General features: G+C 47.3%; 1 protein-coding gene across 1 annotated transcript in view; it reads right to left on the bottom strand.

Annotated features, from left to right (window-relative positions):
* Tmem233 (transmembrane protein 233) overlaps positions 1-8049 on the bottom strand; it is a 44588-nt gene extending 36539 nt beyond the window's left edge. The window contains exon 1 of the mRNA XM_021222509.2: positions 7704-8049. Coding sequence (XP_021078168.1) covers positions 7704-7967 — 264 coding nt within the window. The 5' untranslated portion in view covers positions 7968-8049. The remainder of the gene's footprint in view (positions 1-7703) is intronic.
* Between the last annotated feature and the right edge of the window lie 3538 nt (positions 8050-11587).

Raw genomic sequence — 11587 nt, forward strand, 5'->3', positions numbered from 1 at the left:
CAAGAAGAAAGAAATTAGATTCAGGGATCTCTCTCTCTCTCTCTCTCTCTCTCTCTCTCTCTCTCTCTCTCTCTCTCCCTCCCTCCCTCCCTCCCTCCCTCCTTCCCCCCTGCCTCTCTTTCACTGTGTGTGTGTGTCTTTCTCTTCTCTCTCCTTCTTTCTCTCCTCTCTAGTGTTAGGAGGTGAGACTGGGGATAAAGAGTGGGAAAAAGAACAACACACAAAGTAGCAAAGACCAGCTACAGCGGGGTTATAGACTAACCTTAACAGTGGGCAGCATTTTCTCATAGGCTGAGGTTCTAGACTGCATAAAAATGAAGTGAGCCAAAGGTCGGGCTTTGATTGCTCTTTGCTTCCTGACTGTGGCTACAGTGAGATCTTCCATCTTAGCTTCTCTTCCATGAGGGATGTGTCCTCCAACTGTGGGCCAAGATAAGCCCCTCTTTCCTTTGATTATGCTCATAAGGTATTGGTTATAGTCACTAAGATCAACACATCACACAATTCCTATAGGCAGTTTAGTTTTTTAACCTGGAGGGAAATCCCCCTGTCTCCTGCCTGGTTGCCCGAGTTAGGGATCAGTGAAGTGGGGGCAAGACCTTCTGTTGAACACAGTGAGTCCCCATTAATCTCAGTGTCAGGCGGCTCCCTGACTCCACGCTCTGCTCTAACTTGTGTCTGGACATGCTCTGTTTAGTCCCACCAGACAGCAGACCCCTTTTCGGACAGTTACTGAGCACGTAGTTGCCTGACATCATAGGAGCGGTAGGTGATTCCTAGGTATTCTGGCTCCTTCCCATTTTAGGAGATTTACTTCTTGTGTTTTTATGTCAATGAATGTTTTGCCCGCCTGTATGTCTATGCACCGTGTGAATGCCCGGCTCCTCTGGAGTCCAAAGGAGCTGTCAGGTGATCTGGGACTGGATCTGTAGGGAGTTGTGAGCTGCCCCGTGGCTTCTGGGAACTGCTACTGTCCTCTAAAAAAAGCAACCCCTGAGCCATCTTTCCAGTTCCCTATTGACTTGTTGAACACACTTTCAAAGATTCCTCCTCTCCTCTCTTCAGCCCTACCATTTAAAGAAAATCACCTTCAAAGGCAATCTATTCATCGGCACTTCTAATTTCCGAATCTTACAGAGTTTTGCAGGGAAATTTGACTTTTTTTTCTCCTTGGCCACGCTATAGGATTTAGATCTGACGGCGGCAGCTGCAGAACTATCTCTGTATCTCTCAATTTTCTCTTCCTGCACTCTCACTGTCCTTGGGTATTTGAAGTGGGTTCAGGCCAGAGGAAGAAAAACAAGAACGTTCGTCATTCCGGAAGGAGAAGAAGCCTTCCTCTCTTATGAGTGTATGTTCATTTTAACATTTACCTTTAGGCTGCAAGAAATACTCAGGAGGCATGTCACTGCTGTCATTATTATCAGATTGGCTAGTCGCAAAGCAAATCAAGGAAATTTTCCACTAGGAAAAGTAATGACTTGTGCCTTCTGGTCCTATAGACACCATCACCACCACTCTACCTCCTCCTCCTCCACCATCACCATCATCATTATCACCACCACTATCATCATCACCACCATCACCATCATCACCGTCATCACCACCATCACCACCATCCTGACCAACACCATCACTGTAGCCATTATGATCACCAGCATCATGAACAGCACAGTACTGCATTCTGCTTGTGTTCTAGGTAGCGAACAGAAACTTTTAAATGCTTATCTTTTAATCTCCCCAAGTTCACTTGGCTAAGTGCCACCCCAGCCTCCATTTCACAGGGTTAAAAAAACAAAAACAAAAAACAAAAAAAAAACAACCCAAGCTCCAGAAAAGTGGAGACACTTATATTGAACCCTAGATGGCAAGCCTCACAATTTGGACCTCACCAGAGTTGGCAGACAGGCTCTGAAGTGTCTGAGAGAGGGGTTCTGGTGAAAGAAGTTTGTAAGCCAGCCCAGTCAGAAGCCATGGACTGTTCTGCATCCATGACTACAGTGACTAGTTAGATCAGTTGCAGAACTTACTGCATCAGGATGTCAGGAAGGATGGAAGCTTAGTGTGGGTACACCTGTAGTCTTCTGAGCCAGGCACCAAATTCCAGTTATAACACCGATGGGTGGGGCACCCTCCAAAGTTGCTGGCTATCTTACAACTCACCGGGGATCTCATTACTTCCTGATCTACAGGCACAGAGAGAGAGAGAGAGAGAGAGAGAGAGACAGACAGACAGACAGACAGACAGACAGACAGACAGACAGAGACAGACAGACCTCTCGCTGGTCTTCCTGAGTGAAAATACAGGAAGCCCCTGGTGCCTGGGGAAATCTCCCATTGAGATATTAGTTGACTTGGCAAACATTCTTCCTCTGGGGCGGGGTCTGGGGAAGTATGGGGCTCCTTCCTGCTGTGATCAACGGAGATAAAATGGAGGCTGTCGGGTGAAACCTGAAAACCAGCCTGTGCTCCATTTGCCAAGCTGTGCCGCCCTGGTGCAGGGCTGTACCGTCACTGAGGAAGGCGCTGTATTCAAGTTCATAGGGAAATGCAGTGCGCGTTAGCAGTGACTCCTTCTAGAGGGGAGTTCTGGTGAGTAGTGATTTTTTTTTCCTCAACAGAAACATTCCCTCCTTGTGGGAGGAGGGAGACTTGGAGATTTTCAGTGATGCACCTACCTTTGAGTCATCTCTACTCCTGTAAGTCCTCCCCTTATTCCTGTAAGTCCTCCCCTTACTCCTGTAAGTAACCCTAAATAAATTCACTGATTCATTAAGCTAGAATTATCTCTTTTGTCAGTCATGGGTGCCCTGTCTGGGAAAAGCAGATATTTGTTCTTTTATTTTTAATGTTTTTTATTTTTTATTTTTTGGTTTTCTGAGACAGGGTTTTTCTGTATAGCCCTGACTGTCCTGGAACTCACTGTGTGGGCCAGGTTGGCCTCAAACTTAGAAATCTGCCTGCCTCTGCCTCCCAAGTGGTGGGATTAAAGGCATGTACCACCACTGCCTGGCCAGATATTTGTTCTTGTCACCCTATGAAAAGTCACAGTACAAAAGCCTCCAAGTTGAATACAGGTTATATAGCCTTCTTTCGTTAGCCTAAGAATTTCCATGCTCCTTCCACAGGCAATGCTAAGCCCTTCCATGGCCTTGTCATTGCCCCGTGACTTACCTGTGGAGTATTGTATCATCACCCCATGACTCCCTGGTTCCACAGACCCCCAGAGCTTGAACAGTTTTCTGTAGATTTCAACATAGTTTTCTTCTCAAGTATCTACTCCAACATGCAGTTCTATGTTACAGAACTCAGGCGTAGCTTTATAACTCTGGCACCGGTTGTTTTGAGATTGCTCACTTTTAAAATGAACCATTTTGGGACCTGGTTGTTATTTTCAGCATTATAGATGTGTTTATATCAACTTTCATTATCGGGCACATTATTTATTAGAATGTGTCCCAGTTATCTATCATTGGTGGTCAACTTGACACACAGAGTCATTTGAGGGAGGGAGTCTCAACTGCAGAACTACCCAGATCCACTTGGCCTGTGGGTGTGTCTGTGGGGAACTGTCTTGTTATTTGATGTAGGAGGGCCCAGCCTTTCGTGGGTGTCATCATCCCCAGGCAGGGCTTAGGCTGTGTTGGAAAGCCTGCCAAACATGAGCCACTGAGAGTCACTTAGCAACATCCCTCCCTGGGTCCTGCCTTTGGGTTCCTACCTTGAGTTTCTGCCCTGACTCCACTCAATGATACATTGTGACCTGGAAATCAAAGCCAAATAAATTCTTTTTGACCAGGGCGTTTTATCACACTGACAGAGATGAAGCTGTGACGGACTTGACCATGCTGTGTTTTGGAGGAGGACTGGGAATTATAAGCTGAGATAAGCCGCTTCTTCGAGTGTTGCCTTTGGTTAGAATGTTTTATCACATAAACGGAAAGCAAACAAGTAGGATGCTATTGATGCTTGGGATATGTCAGTTCCGGGGGAGGAAACCTGAAGCACTGCTGGGGATTTGCAATTACGGTTCCTTTTATCAAGGCCAATAGATCCCCCAAATCACTGTGGCCCTTATAGCTGCTCCCCAATAGTCCCAAGTGTCTTTATGGGGACTGTGCAACGCCCAGCCGAGACCCCCAGACCTATCGCTGCATTGACATAAATTTATAGATGAATGAGGTTGGAACACAGCCAGGACAGGCCATCACAAGACACCCTAAACCTTGTGCATCTGGAGCAAAACCGGACAATGACTGTTATGGTTTGAATGTTATGGTGTCTTATGGAATCCCATGTCCAAATTCAGTCCCCATTATGAGCTATCAGGAGGCTGCACTTTTAGAAGGTCACCAGGGTGTTTTCCTCATGAGCGGATGAATCCAACCACAGGATCTCAGACTGATGTGTTAATGAGGGAGGATACGTGCGAGTGGGTCTACTCAGAAAGCCGGTCTGTCTGGGGCTTCTTTACTCTCTGTACTCTCATGACGTCATGCCAGCCAGAAGGCATGACATTACTAGATATACACCTTTAACCTTGGAATAAATGTAATTCCCCTGTCTCTTTTCAACAACTAACATACTCAGGACTCTCATGGTTCCCTTGCAGTTCTTCCTTTCAGCCCTTTGGAATCATTGTCTCAAAATGTATCAAGCCTGCTTTTACACCGCTTGAATGAGAAACGACTTTCAGTAGGTTAGAGAGAGGGAGGACAGCAAGTGTTTAGGAGGCGCTTTTACAATTTTGACTTCTATTGTTTCCATATTCTGCCTGTTTCCATAGGTGACATAAGCTGTCTCCAGATACCAACTCTATCCATTTGTATGACGCTTGCTGCACACGCTGCAGGCTCAATATGATTGGCACGACATATTTTGTACTACTCAGTGTTGATGTACACACACCAGATACAATGGCATGGACCCGTAAACCCAGCGACTCAAGGGGTGGAGGCCGGAGGGTTGTACGTTCAAAACTAGCCTGGGCTATAAAGGGAAACTCTGCCTCAAAAATACAGTACAGCTACCAACAAACTTGAACCCTAAAACAAACAAAACCAACGAAACCGAGCTGGCAAGATGGCTCAGTGGGTAAAGCTGTTGCCGAATAAGCTTGAAGATCCGAGTTCAATCCCCAGAACCCACGTAAAGGTGGACACGTAAAGGGAAGCAACTCCACATCGTTGTCCTCTGACCTCTACATACAAGCCGGGGTAGGAGCTCTTCCCATTGCACACACCCACACAAACAAATAATAAGACTAAAATTAAGTTAAAACCCCAAACCGAAGCAAAGAACAGCAAGGCACCCCAACATCTCTCCCCTGCTCTTCAGATGATCAACCAAAGCTTTAAATAACAAAACAAAACAAAACAATACCAAAACAAAAGAAAAATGTGCAGAACTTTCCCAAAGCTTTCTGTGTCTGACAGTTAGACAGGGGTCATGCTATAAAACCACTGAGAAAATTTTGGGGAATGAGGGGATTAAGTAGAGGGACTTCCACCAGAAACCCCTTTCCCCCAGGACACCCTAGGCTGTGTCACCGCCAGCTGGAGGGGTGACTGATTTGGGAACCAGTGAGAGGGAAAGCCATCAGGACTGCTTTTTCCTAAGTAGCACTCACTGGCTGGGGAAGGGCAAACTAGCTTGCTTCATGGATAAACGGGGATGGAATGTGGGCACCGGTGCCAGCTTGTGACTCTGCTGCTGGGAGAGCCTGGCAGCCCACGACTCCTCTAGCCTCTCTGAGGATAAAAACAAACCCGAGATCAGATACTCGGAGAGGAAGGAAGTGTTGAAGCCTGCTGGTCCGTCTTACAGAAACTGGTCCGATAACTTCATTCAGCTTCCGGGACTTTGAAACAAGAGCAACCTGGACAGGTGAAGCCATCCACCCCTTCCTTCATGCATGCACTCATTTCATAATATTTCCTAAGATTATCCAGGCTTCTAAGATTCTCCGATTCTCCTGTGGCTGCTTCTGCAGCACCCGCTAATAAACACAGCAAATACCTCTGTCCTCATAGAGCCTGCTGTCTGTGTAATGAGGGGACAAAGATAACAGAACGTCTTAAAAAAATAAAACGAGGTGGCCCAGCCAGCAAAGATACCTGATGTGCAAGCCTGGTGACCCAAGATCCACCAGAAACTTGCAAAAAGGTGGAAGATGACAGAGTTGTCTTCTGACCTCCTCTCCTGTGCTGTTGGTGCTCCCCCAAATAAAAACTTTAAAAGTCTTTGAAGTACATTGTTGTACTGAAAGCAACAGGGGAAGGTACCTACAGCTTGGGAAAGGAATTGGTTTTAAACTTTTAAACAGGTCTGATGAAATGACATTTGAACAAAGAAATTTATTATTTATTATCATTACTATTATTACTATTACTACGATGCTGGCCATCATTCTCTGCACATCGCAGCTATCTCATTAATACTTACAATCTCCCAGCAATATAGCCACGACAATTCCCATTTTCCAAAGAAAACCGAGGTTCAGAGATTTGCACTGATTTCTAGACACCACAGAACCCACAAGTGGTAGGACTGGAATTTGAGCTAAAGGTTGCGCGCTTGCATGCTGGTGCAGACAGCCAGGTTTGGGGAAGGGGAAGGGGAAGGGCGGTGTGTGGGTGCAAACAGAATCTCTGCTGTTGTACCCAGGAGAGGTTTTACCAGTAGGCGGGGCATACCTGCAGGCTTTAGGACCTTAGCCCATTGGAAGGAGACCTGTCTTTGGTGGGAGGTGCATTAGCTAGCTGCGGGAGGGGTGGGCCTTGGGGGAGGGAGCACAGGACTTCTGCAACTGCTGCCGGGGTTGTCCCAGGGCAGTGTCTTGTGTGAATTTCACCCTGCCACCATGGCAGGACCAGCTGCTCTAGTCAATAAGGGAGGGTCTGGTTGCTGGGAACATTGAAGAGGACGGCAGAGCAGAGCCCCAGGGCGGAGCTCCATAGAGGAATCCCCGAATGCATTGGCTGGAGACCCTGGGGTAGGACCGAGCGGTAGGGTGGGGGGAATCCTGGGAAAGTTGGACTAGATCCGTGTGCAGCAAAGTGGGGACAGATTAGGACAAACTGAGGGAAAGAGCAAGCAGGCTTTTCTCCCTTTTGAAAGACGCACAGGGTACAATCAAGAAAGTCCTACGGAGGTGTCCTGCGTGATAGCCTGCGCAGAGCTGGAAAACAGGTACCAGAGAGAGCCAAGGTAGGGGGCGCTGGGTGTGGCAAGAAACAGGAAGGAACTTTGACCCTAGGGAAAGAAAACGTGCTGTGTGGGTGGGTGGGGTGGAGGGGGGTGGGTAAGCTCAGGAGGAGCTGTGGGAATCTCCAAGAGTGACGGAGGCAGTGCCCCACGCACTGCAGAGAAAGAACTTGCAAACATAGAGGCAGCTTCAGGCACTGGAGGGCAGGGGTACACCGGGACACAGAGCCTGCAGGCTCAGGGCATGGGGGTGTAGTGTGACTTGCCAAGGCGAGCGCGTTGAGTTCCTAGGTAAGCAATGGGACTAGGAGAAGCCACAAAGTCCAATGAACTTGGAGTGGGAGCGTCCGGAGCAAAGAAGCGCAAAGTTGGGAAGGCTTGGTTAGCGCTGTGCAGCTGAGCACTGATGGGTCCTGGGCAAAGCATGGGCGATGAGAGGCAGAGTGGCCCCTTTGCATCTCTCCTTTGCAGCTGCTTTTGGTCCCAACCCAACTCACCATGATGGAGAAGACCAAAGCCACAATGTTGACCGGGTACGCTGGGCAGAAACACGAGATAATGGTGAGCCACAGATAGTTACTGGGGGCAGGCATGTCCTCCTCGGTCTTGTCATCTTCTGTGTAGGCTTCCGGGCTGCTGCTGTCCAAAGCTCCCTTCGAATCTGAGCGGGAAGCATACTGAGACATGGGCGAAGTCGGTGACACTGGGAGGGATGAGGAGCGCACTGTTCGCGCAGCCTGGGGCTCGGGCTGTCGACTCATGGCTTGCAGAGGCTCTGAAAAGCTTTCTGCTCCGGGCTCAAGGGAGATGAGACTTCACTACTCCTGTGTAGGTCAGTCCTCTGCCTGCACGCGGCTGGGCTCAGGGACTTAGGCCAAGAGGCAGGGAGCCTCCCCACAAGAGGGAGGGAGGGAGAAAGCAAGTGGGGGAGGAGGAGGAGGAGGGAGCCTGTCACCCGGGGAGGCAGAGGAGCAGCTGACTCGCTGTGATCCCTCACACCTAGAGACCCTTCTGGGGATGCATGGACGAACTCACACTGAAAAGTTTGTAAGAAAGGGCGCAGGGAAGGAGGGAACAAGACCTTTTAAGTTTTCAACGGGCTGCAAAGGACCATCTCACCTTTTAAAATGAGATTCCCTCTATTCAGCTGTTAAAACACTTTATATATACTTCTTTCACTTCCCAGGAGAAGCAGGAGACTGAAATCTCTCTTCTCCATGAGAAGTTTTGGCTGGTGTGAACATCCTGGACAGACAGACGGGATCAAAAGAGAGAGGGGGATTCACTTTGACCTTGAGGCAAAGAAAGCAGTTAATGTTGGGATGTAAACTATTCCTAAGAAATCAGAACAGAGATTCCCTGCCCAGATGGAGCTTGGTTACAGGAAAGAAAGTCCCCATCACTTTACCCAGTTTCTACATTTGTTGTGCTCCATGCCTCCCCTGGACATTGCAAGGAGAGCACATTAAATCAGGCAAATCTATGTGCTCCATGGATGTTACCCGTTTTCAGGATTTTGGTTTCTTAGAATAGAAGTGATTATGTCACATCCCAGACCCAGGATTCACTGCTACAGATATTTCATCTGAAATCCAGGTATAGGACCATAAAGTAATAATAATAATAATAACAACCCGAACACACCTGGTTTCCAAAGCAATTACATCAGCATCCTCAAAGGTATTCATCCTCATGGTGGCTTTCTCAGAATATGAGCAGCATATTTGTCTAGGTTGCTCTTGCTTGTGGCATGGGGGGGGTCATACCTATTTGGTTGTACTTACCTGTTTGTTTCACCGGACTGCCAATTCACGAGAGAGACAGAGAGACAGAGACAGAGAGAGACAGAGACAGATCGTATTTCTTATCTCTTGTATCAGTGTGAGGGACAGCACCCAGTGCAAGCTTGCTGGAAGGACACTCAGATGAAATGGTCCTTCTTCATGGTCTCATCTCTATTTTGCTTGGTTAGCCAAGTTTGGGTAAACTAAAAGATTGGGTTCAGTCTTTCTATATTCAATATATGTATATGAATATGTATATGTATGTAAAGATATACATGTAAAGATACATATGTATGTAAAGATACACACACACACACACACACACACACACACACACACATATCCTAAAGCAACCCTCCTGCCTCAACATGCCACGTGCTGGGATTATATGTGTACCAGCACACCCAGCCTTCCATTTGGCCTTTGTCATGGCTGCTCCCTCTGTCTAGAATATTATTCTCAGGCAGCCTCTCTTTATTCTCCATCTGTCAGTTCAAGTCAGGTCTTACCAATGGTAGGTCCAGTTACTGTTTGGTGATGTTTTATTAGCATGGCTGCTTTTGTGTGTGAGGGTCACCATGCTCATTTTGGGTGTGCTGTCTTCTGTGCCTGTCTGGCACTTAGTTTTAAACTAGCATGTGGGAGAGTGAGGTAAGAAATATCCCTGACTGAGTGAACCAGAGAGCATCGAAGAAGCAGTTCCCCGGGTCTGAGACAATTCTGCACCTAGAAATCTGTATTTTGGGTGCCTGAGGAGTCCATATTGCTGAAACTCTCGGGTAATTCTGCTCTACCGAGGCACTTTCGGCAATCCCGATGCCACCTCTAGATTTTAGGTCTTAGCCTTGGATCTTTAGTCTGCAGATTTCCCTCGAGATCTGCCTCAGGACCTGCTTATCAAGGCTCAACCTCAATGAACTGTTTCTGCTAAGCCCCCCTCCCCCACCAGCCTCTCTCCCCTTAGTCCACTCTTTTTTCCATATTTTATCTGCATAGACTTTCCCTCTTTATCAAATACAGTGAGCCTTTCCAGCCCCACAATCTTTACACCTGCTCTCCCCTCTGCCCCTCCCACCCCCAGCTCCATGGCTCCGTCTCCTTCTGGACTCTCATGGGCTCCCTTTTCATCCTATCTTACATAGACTCCATCTTGTTATTCTCCACCTCATTAACTTTGTTGACTGTCTTCATCTAAGTTGTTGTTCACTTGTTTCTTTGTTGTGTTGATCTCCTCAGCTAGAAAGAAAGCTCCGCAGAGCAGAACTTCTCTTCTCTTCTCTTCTCTTCTCTTCTCTTCTCTTCTCTTCTCTTCTCTTCTCTTCTCTTCTCTTCTCTTCTCTTCTCTTCTCTTCCTCTTCGGTGGACTGTGATTCTCTTGCACCCAGAACAGCACCTAGACCATCGTAAGCGCACAGTAGATAATCCATTGAGTGAATCCGAGTGTATTTAATCATCCAAGTCAGGTGCTTGAGGACTCTTCTTCTCTTCCTTCAGCCTCTCTGAGGGCTAATTCATCAAAACCTATCGATTCCGCCTCAAACGGGGCTCTTCAGTCCGTCCTCTTTCCATCTTTGCTGCTGATGTTCCAGTCCTGGCTTTTAACTACAGTGGAAAGACTCAGTGGTACCCCTTCTGTGTCTGAGGGTGGTTAATTTCCTGGTGTGACCAAACTCAGAGTTTAGATGTCAAGTGGAGTTTTACTTTACTTTTCTTTTTCTTTTTCTTTTTTTTTTTAAAAGATTTATTTATTTATTTTATGTATATGAGCACACTGTAGCTGTACAGATGGTTGTGAGCCTTCATGTGGTTGTTGGGAATTGAACTTTTAGGACCTCTGTTCGCTCTGGTTGGCCCAGCTCGCTCAGTCCCTGCCCACTCTGGCCCAAAAATTTATTTATTATTATACATTAAGTCCACTGTAGATGTCTTCAGATGCACCAGAAGGGGGCATCAGATCTCATTATGGGTGGTTGTGAGCCACCATGTGGTTGCTGGGATTTGAACTCAGGACCTTTGGAAGAGCAGTCAGTGCTCTTAACCGCTGAGCCATCTTGCCAGCCCGAAGTCTTACTTTTCAAGCTCACCAACTGCACCATCAACTTTAACCCACTAGTATCAGCTAGGGAAAAACAAACAAAGAGGTTGTTGTCTCACCCAGACCACTGCCCAGTTTACCAGATTTACGTTACTAACTCGTTTAATCCCTACAGCTTGATAAAAGATGTGTGTGTGTGTGTGTGTGTGTGTGTGTGTGTTTGCCTGTGTGAGTACAAGCAAAGGCAGTGTTGGATCCCTTGGGGCTGGAGCTATAGGTGACTGTGAGCTGCCTGATGTGGGTGCTGGAAACAGAACTGGGGTCCTCTGCCAGAGCAGCAAATGCTCTTAACTGCTGGAACTTCTCCCCAGCTCCACTTCCCGATCCTCCCGTTAGCTAGATGGTGAGGTATCCATTTCCCAAATGTGGAAATTTAGGATGACTTAGGTAAGAATTCTTGTGTAGGGTCTAGGCAGAGGTGCAGGGGTTTTTAAGTAGGGTTAAGATATTTTCTCCAGCGCTCAGTGGATGTCTTTGAAGCTTGTTGGCATTGCTCTAGTCT

This window comes from Mus pahari, chromosome 23 (genome assembly GCF_900095145.1).
Source record: "Mus pahari chromosome 23, PAHARI_EIJ_v1.1, whole genome shotgun sequence".
NCBI lineage: Eukaryota > Metazoa > Chordata > Mammalia > Rodentia > Muridae > Mus > Mus pahari.